At 46.9% G+C, this 13,170-nt stretch overlaps 1 protein-coding gene across 1 annotated transcript in view; it reads left to right on the forward strand.

The window, feature by feature from the left end:
* Positions 1–13,170, forward strand: part of NEDD4L (NEDD4 like E3 ubiquitin protein ligase) — a 271,487-nt gene that overhangs the window by 151,286 nt on the left and 107,031 nt on the right. The window contains exon 5 of the mRNA XM_040985047.1: positions 2,402–2,455. Coding sequence (XP_040840981.1) covers positions 2,402–2,455 — 54 coding nt within the window. The remainder of the gene's footprint in view (positions 1–2,401; positions 2,456–13,170) is intronic.

The raw sequence follows: 13,170 nt of genomic DNA on the forward strand, positions 1-13,170 counted from the left end.
GTAAGTTTTCCTTTTTCTTTTTCTTTTTCTTTTTGGTTGGAAGTTGGTATCTGGGTGGGGCTTCTCCCTGTATCTCCCCATTTACTCCAGATACAGAAAAAAAAAGAGAATGTGGAAATAATAATCTTACCCAGTTTCCTGTAGCTGTTGAACTTTTGTGCCCTAATTAGCCATGTACAGATTGTTTAAAAAAAATCTGCATCTTCAGCTTTTAGGGAACAAAAAAAGAAGTTGATATCTGGGTTGATATGTTACCATGGTGAATTTATATTGAGGGAAAACTTCTAGATCTTTTTTTATAAGAAATTACTTTTAAGATGAGAAGGTAAATAAGTTCCTAATGGCTCTGGAATCTGAGTGACATTGAGGGGCAATACTGGACTTGAGGGTCAATTTTGGGGATATGTGGAGCCAGGAAAAAGCTATGCAAATAACATGTTTACTCTTTTCAAACACGACTTTTCTGTGAAAAATATATAATGTAAAATATGCACATGTTTATTTCCATGAGGCATAAGTTAGAAATTATTTTAGAAATAGGGTAGACAATAATAGCAACAACATTGGAACCAACCTTGTTTTTACTTAGGGCAATTTTTATAATTCAAATACTTAATATACAGGTAGAAACTTAGTATAACATTAATTCTAGAACATAATGCTGCTGAATTAGGTAAATTTTTCATTTACTTTTCATAGTTAATATCTAGAGCTGTATTCAGAAGTCAGCGACTTCTGTGAATTACCTGGAATTTGTACTTAGGGAACTTTCAGAGGGGTGGTTTTGGTTGTTGCCAAAATTCTGGAAATAATAAGCTCCTGGGTTATTTAACTGAAAGTTTTGCCCGGGAGGCCGTGCTGTTCAGAGCCCTGTAAGTGCTCCTTACGAGGTCCTTGAGCAGTTTCATTCCGGAGGAGGCATTGCTGGCAGCCCCTTCTGATGGATCCGCATCCGCCCTCAGTTGCTGTAATATCATGCTGCATACTTGAGTGAGCATGTGCTGTGTCTGTGTGCTGCTGCGTTCAGAGCTGAAGCGTGGCCCTGGTATTTCAGTGCTTGCAGAGAGCCTATGGACACCCTGCCCAGCTGTGCTTTAAATTACTCCTGTAGGGACTGGAAAGCTCCCATGGGCTGACAGGTGTCTTACACTGGACCTTCATGAACTCTCACACACAGGTTCTCACTCGTGAAACTCCGTATTACTTTGATTCTTTTCAGATGAACAGTTTGGCCCCATTTATGGAAACTGCAATACATACAAAACTGACTTCAGCCAAACTTGGCTGTAGATACACTTTTTTTTGTTTTTGTTTTTTTTTCTAAAACTGCATGTCTTTATTCATGTCACAAATCTTTGTTGAGTCCCTGCTACGTGCAAGTTTGTGCTACAGCCCATGGGTGCACTGCTCAGCAGCTCAGCCCTCCACAGACAGGAAACCCATTGTCCACTTGCTTCCGTGATCACTAGGTCACAGAGAAATGGGGCCCAAAACACAAGCCACACCTTCAGTACGTCTTGTGTGGTGGGATGTGGTGCCATTCCATTTTCTTTCAGAAGACCTGGTTTACAGCTCTAGCTTCACCATTTATTGCCTCTGTGACGTTGCAAAAGTCACCAAAGAATTTCTAAGTAGATCCAGAGTAGAGGATTACTTCCTGGTTTTACGTGTGATGATGAAATCAGAACATGTGGCCCATATCTCTTGGGTGATTGGTGTTCACTCTGCAGCAGCACACAGACCATGTGCGTGAGGTTCTGGGAAAGAAGGAAGAAGTGAAAAGACATGGACAGTGCAGTAACTGACGCTGGCCGCATGTTGCTGAGGACAGACACGGGGCTGCTCAGACATGGTGGGGGGCCTGGTTGCACACTGACCAGGAGCTCTTGGGCAGCCTGCTTGTTTGACCCTCTTGTTTTTAGCCCCTCATTTATGCCATGGGGATGCTATGCATCACGGGGTTGCCCTGAAGATTGTTGGTGTATAGCAGAGTGCCTAAAAAGTCAGTTCTGAGTCAGTGATGCTACATCTTCATTGCTTTGATCATTACTGTTGGTTTTATTAGACCAGAATAATTTCCTTGGGTTAGGGGCTTTTGTGAAGATGTGACCTTGGTCCAAGGCATGAGGATGCCTTTTGTAAACGTTGGGAACTTTGGGAACTTTTGAAAGGCGTTTAGAATTAGCCTTTCTTATTTCAGAGAAATAGCCAAGAGTCTCTGTGCTTTTGGTATGCCTGAATATCAGGGGTAGAATAATAGTAATGTCCCTATGGTAAGAAAGAATTCCCAGGGAAGCACGTTAGTGGCTACTGTCGTGCAGCCGAGTCGGATGTGTTGTAAGGCCTTGTTCCTCCACACCGTTCTTGCTCCTTGTTGAAGTGCTGTGTGCTTCCCTTCCAGGTAAACCCATCTAATCACAGACTCCTGTTTGAAGTTTTTGATGAAAACAGACTGGTAAGTGAGGTCTGCGTTTTTAATTTTGCTCCCTTCTAGGGAAATTGAATTTTTAGAGCAACACCTAAAACACATTGTACTTGTGCCATACTTAGAACACTACACAATCAAGGAGAAGCTGTTCCCATTTCGCTACTTGTTGACATTCTGATTTTGTGTGGCTAGCATAGCCGATTTATTAAAAGTGTGGATTTTTGTCACAGTTGATGCTAACGGCATTCACTGGTGATGGCCTCAGTCTGTGGCCACACTCTGGCATTGGGCATATGTACAGGTTGGAGGCAAATCTGTGAACAGGCCAACAGGCATGTAAACAAGCCATGTGGAATTTTAAAAATACAAGCCAGACCATAACATTGTGCTGCATTTAATAGCAAATCTGTGGGGATTCTAGGAAAACAAAAATTAATTAAAAGTTTGTAACAGAAATGCAAACCTATATTTAGCAGGTACAACAAAGCTGTATTTTTAAAGTGGTACTTTCCCAAGAGATTATCTTAAAAAGCATTTTTAAAGAACCTAAGCTGTGTGTGCCTTTGGCGTATAAATGATACATAAATTAACATTTTATAAATAGTGCATGTGTATATTGTGCTCATATGTCAGAAATCTAAGATTTCATTGCAGAAGTGAGATTTACTTTGAGAAGTAAAGTCTGGCAGATGTATTTTGCTTTCTTAACATCAAGTTGTGTCTGTGAATCACGTGTTTCTTCTGACAATGAACGGTATTATCTAAGTCCTTCAGGTACTCTGTTGTAACTTGGTGCACTTGTACTGTTACCTTTCCTGAAACTCACACATGTTGACTGATCAAAAGCAATGTCCTTATGAACCCTCCTTTCTCCAAAATTCACCATATACTCTAAATTACTGAATGCCTTAGGGCAAATGCCCAGGTCCTGCACACTGGTCTCCTGGGTCGCAACCCAGTGGTAGCAAGAACAAGGGAATTGATTCTTGTTAAAGAATTCGGGAGAACATTTATTCTCCTGTGTTTGGTCTTGTTCTCTAAAAATAAAAACAACAATGCTGGCATGGCATTATTGCTTTTATTTTTAACACCTGGGTAGGGTCAGTGATAATTAACAGTCCTCAATAACCAGTCCGCTTTGGAGGGGCTGTGAGGGTGCTATCTTGTTAGTTGGAATAAGCTCTACAAGGACGGTGGTGCTCACCTCTTTGTCCTGTTCCATGGAGGGCCTGGGTTAAGTTAGGATTCGCTGTTAGCAGACAGAGCTAGCTGGGGGATCTACACCGAAGGCTCACCCTGGATTAAATGTGGTGATTCCTATTTATTGACAAAAGGAGCAGATTTGAGGAAAGAATTGCCTCTTCTCTGGGGGTGTTCTAGGGCATTTTTTTTTCAACATTTTCCATTTCCGTGGACTGTAATAATGTGTGTGGCTGAGAAGATCTTCTCAGGGATGGGAACCTACTCAGACTGGGCTTTGGGTGTGAAGATTTGCACTGGCCTGAGTGACCACAGAATGCACCTGAGCTCAACAGGTTGTATTGATTCACAGCTCGGCCCCCAGGCCATTTGCAGTGTTGCTTTTACTGGTGTTTTGTTTGTTCATTGGCTATTAAAGCTGCAAAGATAATCCTCATCTGCAGTAATACTTGGAAATTTTAGCCTTAAATAAAATAGCTTCCTTTCCTCTAGGAAGTCGTTTTTCCGCATTGAAGACCACACTGTTTGGGTGTTTGTAAACACAAGGGTAACTAGGCTCCAGAGCTGTTGACAAAGTCACGCTTTGCAGTTTTAAAATTCACTCTTGACAACATGGTATTTTTTTTCCCCTCCTGTATTTTTTTTCTTCCAAACCCTCCTAAATAAACGTTTGTGAAATAACTGATGTTACTGGGTCATAGGAAACAGTAAGTTTACAACACTGAGTATTTCAGAGTTAACTGCAGATCTGAAGACAGCTTCTTCCATGGGGGCTTTTATTTCTTAGACCCCCTGTGGCTCTTTGCATATATAGCAGGATTCCATGTTTGTCCCAAGGGTGACCATGTTGCTGACTGCTTACTGGCAAACAGCTCCTGGCAGCATTTCTTCTGTCTGGTACTTAAATTACTGCAGAAACTGCATGCACACCCCTCTGGTGAATGTCCCTTCTTGCCCCCCACCCCGCCTGACATGTGTAAGGGAATATTTTCAGTAGCTGGGTTCCTGGCCTCTGGTACTTCCCTGTCTGATCATCATAATATAAATGGGATGTACACACACAGAGACTTTTAAATGAAACTAGTGCAACCATGTGGGGAAGTGAGTTGTACGCCTCTGTCCCTCCAGTTGGCTATTTTGTTCCTTGGAGATCATGGTCTAATTATTTCCCAGTACAGGGACCCTAATTCGGTGGCGGGGCGGGGGGGGGGGGATTGTGATCGTATTTATAGTACGTTTTATTAGTTTGCATTCCGGCATGGTGGTGTGGTGATATCATAAATAACAGAAACACAATAGGCACAGCTTACGAAAGAGTCCCCCCCCCCCCCCAAGACCCCTGCAGTAGCCAGGAATTGGAGTGGGAGGTGGGTGGAGAACCCCCTGCGGGTGCCTGGCCAACAGTGCTGCTCTGCGCAACACCCCCCCCCCCCCACCACCACCCTTGGAGAATCCCAGAGCGCTGCTGGGTAACTGGGAGAGAAACGCCCTGCCAGTGCAGTCGGCTCGATTTACAGCCCAGGGTCCCAGCTCTGGCTGCCCCAGTCAGCTGCCAGAACTCCCTGCTGGGCCACTCCTTTCTGATGGAAAAGCAGCAGCTGGGAAGGTGCTGCTTCAGGCTCTTGCTGTTTAAAAAAAAAAAAAAAAAATGAGGAGGAGAGGGGGGAAACGGCGCTAAGTCCACAAGCTGGCATTGGAGGGGGAGTGCGTGGTCATGTGTTCCTGGCCACCCTACCCTCAGCCCCAGTGTGGATGAGAGCTCCTTGCTCTTATCCAATCATGCCTGGAATGCTGCTTGCCACTTGGGTTATTTCTGCTATCTGTCGCTCCTGGTGCCGCAGTGCTAACGGTTTGGCAGATGGGACACTTTTTCTTGGAGTTTCTGCTTCCCGTTTCTAACTTGTGGCCGCGCTACCGGCCTCCTGGTTGCTGCTCGCCCCGTGTGTCCCGGCCCCCTGGATCACCATGGCCCATCGGCTTCGGTTTCATTTTGGCTCTGGTCGCAGCAACACAGCCCCTGAATCTGAGATCCTAGACCAGGAGAGAGAAGAGGACTTTTTCATGGCATTCCACACGCTGCCCAGGAGGAGCAGCCCGCACCCCTGCTCCCCGCACGGCACAGGGCCTGGTGGAGGTGGAGGAGGCGGCGGAGGCCCACAGGACGGCGTGGGCGCGCTGAAGCGCAGCTCGTCTATGTTCATCCCGCAGCTGCTCACCGGCCTAGACTCCCGGCCCACTCGCAGCTCTTCCGTGCAGATTTCCCTGCAGCGCAAGGCCACCACACACGGCGCCACCGACGGGTGCGGGCCACCCGAAGGCCCGGAGGACAAAGATGACGATGGGGACCAGGCCGCAGGTGCCTGGGCCTCCACCCAGAGCAGCGCACAGGAGCCAGTGCAGAGGGACGCCCTGGGGGGCTCTTCCCCGCCCACGGCCACCGGAGACTCCTGCTCCCAGATCAACGGCCACATAGGCCGCAGCCTGCGAGTTCCTTGCTGTGGTGATAGCGTGGAGGAGGCTGGCCCCGGCCTGCGCATCCAGCACCGAGCGTCCAGCGCTGATGTGCGCCAGGTGCGGCTATTGCCCCTTGGACCAGACGGCGCGTCCGAACCCCGGCGCTGGTCCCTGCAGCATGTCCCGGATGCTTCTGGAAGTTCGGGGAAGCGGTGTTTCATTTTCCAGCTGCAGCAGCCCCAGGTGGGCAGCCTGGGGCCTGGTGGTGACTTCAACTTTGGCTTCACGGGCACAAAGGGCAACAGGTTGGTGCGGTACCCCCGCATCCGGCTCGAAAGGAGCACTTCGTACCCGACCCAGCCGCGGGCCGGAAGAGGGAGCCCCACTGAAGAACGAGCCACCCCAGAGGTGGCACCTACACCACCACCACCGCCGCCACCACCACGGGCCAGCAGGGTGGCCCCAGAGATCCACAGAACAAACTCAGCAGAGAGGATCCCGCAGGGACAGGGGTGCATGTTCAAGATCAGGCAGGAGCCGAACATTGGGCAGCAGCATTTCAGGATTCTGGTCACCCGAGGACCTGAAGAAGCATCCGCAGGGGCTGCGGAGGATGGTTCCATAGGGGCTGCGGTAAGTGCGCCCCGGCTGAGCCCCAGCTCCGTGCAGCGTCCAGAGAGGGAGCCCCCACAGCCAGAGGCCACGTCGCCCTCTCACCCGGGTGCCAGAAAATATCTTGTCTTTAGGTGCGCAAGCCAGGGAGCTCATTCTGTTTTGGAAATCCAAAGCAAAACACACTTTTAGTCTCCTTTCTTCCCCCCACACCCCCAATACACCTCCCTGATTCTGAATGGAATTTTTAAACATTTATTACTTGAAATTAATACCCCCTCCCCCCAATAAAGTCAGTGACCTAACTACCTGAGGTTAGGAACACCTGAACAAGCTGCTGGCTAGTGTGGCCTGGGATAACGCTGTGCCTTAAACAGTTGTCCGTGCTGGTACAAGTGAGAGCTTATCCTTGGTCATCAAATACACTGCGCCAGCCTCGGGCCAGGCAGGGGTTAGCCCTGAGGTCCCCCGGGCCTGTAAGGTAGTCCTGAATGTCGTCCCCTGTTCCTCCTGAACCCCAAAGATCGACATGCTTGGCAAAGTGGCCTCTGTACCCCCACCGAGGCTGGGACTCTAGGGGTTGAGGGTCGCTGATGAGGCCTTGGCTGTGCTAGCTGGGCCTCACCACTGTTGGGAGAGGCCTGAGTGGCCTCTCATGTCCAGCTGTGATGATCGTAGCTGTGGAATAGGTATTACTGACAGCTTGCTGCCCCATCTTGACCTGGAGAGAAGAGGCAGCTGCTGGTTGGTCCAATGATGTGGCAACTTTCTTGCAAGTGTAAGGATGGCTAAGGTTCTTTTTTTTTTTCTTCCCCGGAGGTTTCTTCTAGGACTAGTCAGTCCTCTAGGACTACCCACTCCCTGCTTCTCCAGCACTTCCTTTAAGAACCAGCACCTTGTTCTAATTGCATGGCTCCCCTCGCCTCCTGTGTGATTCCTCCGGTGTGGATGCGATTATGGAATGCCTCGGGAATTTTTTTGGTTGTTTGGATTTCACTTGTGAGTTATCCTTTCCAAGTGGGCGGCTGAGTGTTGCGGGAGGATTGTGTCACCTTTTGTTCAGAAATGGTTCTGTCATTTAAGTGATGCCTACTCTCTCCCTCACTGGTTTTCATTGTTTTGAAGGTGCAGGCTGATGCTAAATGCAAATGTATTTTTCTTCTTGATTCTTTTCCTTAACATTGGGCTTTCCTTATGCAAAACTTAACTGATTAGGAAATAGCCAGGTACTTTGTCCTGATCGAGACACATGCATTTTATATGCAGTGGTACAGATTTCAGTCTAGGTTAGATATTAAAGTAGCTGCCAGGCCTCTCCCTGCCCTTGCCCAGGAAGAGGCTATCAGGGAAGTTGCAAGCTGTGTTGGGCAGTAGAATTCCATACAGAACTGGCCTCCCTGGCCGTGTGAACAGAAACAAAGTGTTCAGTTACATTTCAGAATCTCAGATCACTCACTGTGTACCTCACTTGTCAAGGGTGGTTTACAATGTAAGATCTCATGTGATTTAAACTTTCCCATTAGAAAATAACATCTTAAATGCTACGTTGTCTCTTGCAAGGTCAATTCTCATTGGCAATGACTGTGTTGGGAATCAAGATTCCTGCAGTTTGGAAATGAAGAGCTTTTCTAGTTCACAAGCGTTCTCAGCTCCCCATGCATGCATTTTCACGTAGATACTTTGGTTTGCCTTTGAGCCAATTCTCTTTCATTGAGAGAGAGAGAGAGAGAGAGGAAGGAAGGAAGGAAGGAAGGAAGGAAGGAAGGAAGGAAGGAAGGAAGGAAGGAAGGAAGGAAAAAAAGAAAACAAAAGTAGTGGTCTGGCTGAGCCGTGTGCTGTATTCAGCGCCTCTGCCAAGCGTTGCCTGTGGACAGGGGTGTTAAGTGTAGGTGGCAGCTGCCGTGGCCGTATTTATCTTGAAGGCAAACATTCACTTGGGCGTGTACACTTTGGCTGCCACCAGGCCTGCTGGCGTTTCAAATATCTGCTGCTGTGGGCGGGAGGGTATTTCATTACAAAGTTTACGTGAGAAATGAACTAAAGTCGATTACGGTCTGGTTTCTGAATCATGTGGAAAATCCTTCTTCATTGGAGAATACCTTGCCGGAGTCTTGCAGATGTGTTCAGGTTTCAAAGCTGTTCCAAAGCTCTGACGGCAAGGTGAATCTGTTGAGTTTTTCCTGTTGGTCAGTGCCTCACCAACTTCTTGCAGGGTAACACGGTTCCAAAAAATGTCAACCAGTTAGATTCTTAGGGAGATATAAACAAAAAAACAACAAAGGGAACTCTTTATCTTGATAGATTTTTCATCCTGTCACCAAAGTTAAGTGAAATTGGTTCTAATAGCCATCCAATATCATTGGTTCAAATGCTTCAGAGTACTTTGCTCAGACTGTAGCGTGGTTAGCAGTTGTCCTGTGAATGGCTTAATTGTTTGACTCACTGTTGGATTGGTTTGACATGGTTGTGAACCTCTTGACTACCTTAGACTCCACTTGGAGCAAAGTGGGTCAGCGGTGACCCACATGTGTGGTCCCCATGTACACCACTTGGTGCGTGCTAACTGCTGGGCTCTGCATCGTGCAAGCTAGGAGAGCTGGTTTGCCCTGGCTCTGGATTTCATTCAGTGTTTCAGATCTGTGCACACCATAGCACATAAGTGACTGGGAAAGTTTCAGGTCCCGTTCTCGATTTCTTGAAGACCCCAGAAGTTTATAACATAAACAAAAGCAGAAAGGCCAGCAAGGAGCAAAGACAGGAATTCTCACACCACCCACAGCATGGGTTTAAAGGGGGGGTGTGTTCTCTCCTTCAAACCTCAGGCTCTCTGAACTCTTCTAGATGCCCCTCCGTACACCAAAGTCATGTGTGCTGTAGCTAAAAATTTCTTTTACTGAACAACAAAGAAATAACCAAGACATTTCTTTGGAGGGGTTTGGTTTTGTAGTTTGTCTCTTTTAAAAACCAATGTTTTTATTGTAAAAACCAAGATGCTTTATTGTTCAGAAAATTCTTACTGTTACTACTAATTGGTTTCTCATTTTTTTCTCTTTAAAAAAAAAAAAACCTCATGAATAGCAAAAGTGTCATCTATCATTTTGTTTAAAAAACAGCAACAGCCTCATCATAACAGAGGCGAAAATGAGGCATTTCTTCCCTTGGCTTGTGTTCAGCTGCTGTTTCCCTTGGAGGTAGTGACTCTGCCGGCACGCGGCCGTGCCTGAGGATGACCCAACACCATGACTTGAAATTTCAAGTGTTTGCAAGGATGTTTTGAAAAGTGATGCAGGCAGTGCACGGGGTTGGCCCTGGTATGTGTTTGTAAACATAGACACATCGCCCTTGCCGGACAGCTCATGCTTCTGCAGTGCCGGATCCTCTGAGCAATGTTTTTGTTTGTTTTGCACCATCTGTAGGACCATCCCTATGTGGAAGCTGCATCTTCATCTGCTTGGGCCTTGCTCGCTGTCCTGTGAAACAGCGTGGCTTCACTCTGTCAATGAAGGTGGTCCATAGTGTCATTTATAGTGATAATATCGTGTATATGTCCTGGTGGAAACTGTGATGTCAGCAGGTACATTTAATGCAAAGTATACGTGGGGTGGGGGGCACAGTTGAAAAGCATGTGTTCAGCTAAAAGGCAGTGTCATGCTTCCTGTGATGTGGCATTTTTGGCTGAAGGGCTGAGAAATAGTGACTGTTCTGGGGCCTTGTAGCACTGGCCTGTGCGGGAGAAGAGGAGTGGTGGGCAGGAGTCAGTCCCTGGGGTTAGCTCTTCGCGCTAGGGTGTGATTAGATCCCTTCTCTGAGTCTGTTCACACCTTTATCAGTGGAAAGGAGCATGAAAAGGCATCAGCCCCTAGGTGTCCTGGCAGGCTTGGAGGACATCAGCCTGTGGAAGCCACGTCTCTGGATTGTGAGCCCTCCTGCCCTGAGGAGGTTACCTACTTCTAGATCAACACACACCACACACAGGGCCACCTGCATTCCTGGTGTCCTGGATGGCTTTGCCTGCGCAGCTCGTTTTGATGTCCTTTCTGCAATCCTCTCGTCTTCCCTACACTGCCTGTGATGAGGCAGTCCTCATAGGATCATTGCTTTCTTTGTGAGTTCCACACTGGAGTGAAGGAGGGCCTTTGATGTGTTTTTGCTCTACTACTGGGTTTTGAAAACTTAAAGTGTTCTGGCTGCAGTTCCCATCAGTGGTGAAGTTTAACTTTCTGTAGGCTGAGGCTTTTGAGACATGATGTGACATAATCTATACAGGATTTCTGTGTAGTATGACTTGAAAATGAGGGACTAGGGCTGGTGTCGGTGCACAGTGGGTTAAGCTGCCACCAGTGACACAGGCATTCCATTTAGGTGCCAGTTCAGATCCTGGCTGCTCCACCTCAGATCCAGCTTCCTTCTGTTGCGCCTAGGAAAGCAGCAGGTAATGGCCTGGGACTCATGCCGCTACCACACATGGCAATAACACTTTCGGAGTTCCTTTGTAGCCATTTTGGGGAGTAATAAATCTCTTTTCTCTATAATTCTGCCTTTTACATACATTAAGGAAAAAATACCATTAATTTAGAAATGAAGAAAGTATTTAGGAATATGTCCTGTCAATATCACCTTTTAGAGTGTTTAATAGATGAACTGCTGTGCTTCGTGGCTTAGCCAGAAGGCAGAGTTCCTAGTCATTGAACTCAATTTGTAAATTTGTTGTACATGTTCATACAAAATTCATCATCTGTACATAAAAGTTCACAATACCAGAAGCAACTTGGTCCTGTAAAAACTATCTGAAAATGTAGTGTGTGTTAGATAATTCTCTATATTGGGGCTAATTCAAATGATAAAGCTATTTGGGCAACTTTAAATGGCCACACAGATTTTTTAAATAAAGACACTTGCCAGCATGGTATTACTGCCAGTGTAGGTTGTTAGCATGTTCAGTATATTATTTACCTTTGAACTATTGTTCTTCCAAGACATTGGGGTCACGGGGGAATGGATGATGTTAAAACTACTGATTCAGTGCTTGGGTATCCGAACGCTCTAAGTCTCAAATAGAAGTACTGAAAGACACTTCAGAATCGCCGTCCAGCATTGAGAGGCTTTTTAACTTCCTGTCTGCCATCTTGTAGCTCCTTTCATTCACACCCTGCAGCGTAGCGTTCTGTGTCCCATGCCAGGGACAGCATCAGAGCAAAGGACAGCTGCTCTGGATGCCTACTCTGGATGACATTTAAAAAGCCTGAAAGAGGGGAATGCGAAAAATATTAGCTGAAGTGTATCAGATGAGCTGTTTATGAATTTCTGGGCAAGTGGCAGTTATCGGATGGCTTTTAGAAATTCACATATGCAAAATGTTGTCTGTGGGGTCCCCATCTGAAATCTCTTGATTATTCTGCCGTGGCTTAGTTGAGTCAGTCTGGACACAGGGGGGAGGTATGCTAAGCCGGTGATACAGGAGCCCTCCTGGGAGTGAGTGAGTACCTCGTGGGCTTAGGGTGTTCAGGGCGTGCACACTTCCACTGCCCTTAGGCTTCGACACGCTTTAACAGGAAGTTGCATTTTTAGCATGCAAGGTAAAGCAGGTTGGATTCCAAGAAGCAGGCTTCTTATTGATGACCTTAGTGGTGGGGACAGCAGCTCCCACACTGCTGAACAAAGCGTTATGAAGAACCAATCAAGAAAAGACATCAAAGTGTCAGAGGTAGCTCTGGAAGGGACCTGATGACCGTGGTGGGAGGGTTCTGGCCACCCTGTGTTTAGTACTCATGTGCTTTGTACCAGTTCCCTTATGGGATTGCCCAGTTAAATGCTTTAACTTGTGTAAGAGCATGCCACACACTGCAGAAGCCCAGCACTGGGAATTGCCCTGGTAGCAGGAGCCTGAAATGACCGAGGTACCCAGGCCTTCCGCCTTCGTGCGTGGTGTGCACAACTTTCCTTTGTGCTTTAAATGTATAGATCACAATGAAAGCTCTCTGCCTTCAGTCCTTGTCATCGTCTTCATTGTCCCTTTTTCTGTGGTGGCTGGACTGGGCATGTTGCTAAAAGTGTGTGCAGCCCTGGGTGCTAATGGACGGAGCTTCTCCATCTCACAGCCCAGAAGTGAGAGGAAAGCTGAACTTTTAAAGAGAATCTGTGGTCCACATTTGCCATGGCTCTTCTGCTGCTGTGAGAGACTTTTAAAGCTTCTTAACAGTCATTGCTTCTTGAGAGCTTTTCTTACTTTTTAAAAAATTATTTATTTGAAGGAGTTACAAAAAGAGAGGGATAGACAGAGAGAGAGGATTTTTGATCTACCAGTTCACTCTCCCAGATGGTCTCTGGCCAGGGCTGGACAAAGCTGAAGCCAATAGCCAGGAGTTGCATCCGGGTCTCCCACATGCAAGGCAGGGCCCCAAGCCCTTTTGCCAGCTGCTCTACTTCTGATCCTGTCTTTATAAATACACAACTAGGTGTTTACTCTCAGAGGAAAA

Source organism: Ochotona curzoniae, unplaced genomic scaffold (genome assembly GCF_017591425.1).
Source record: "Ochotona curzoniae isolate NIBS_2020 unplaced genomic scaffold, NIBS_Ocur_1.0 contig_43, whole genome shotgun sequence".
Taxonomy (NCBI): Eukaryota; Metazoa; Chordata; class Mammalia; order Lagomorpha; family Ochotonidae; genus Ochotona; species Ochotona curzoniae.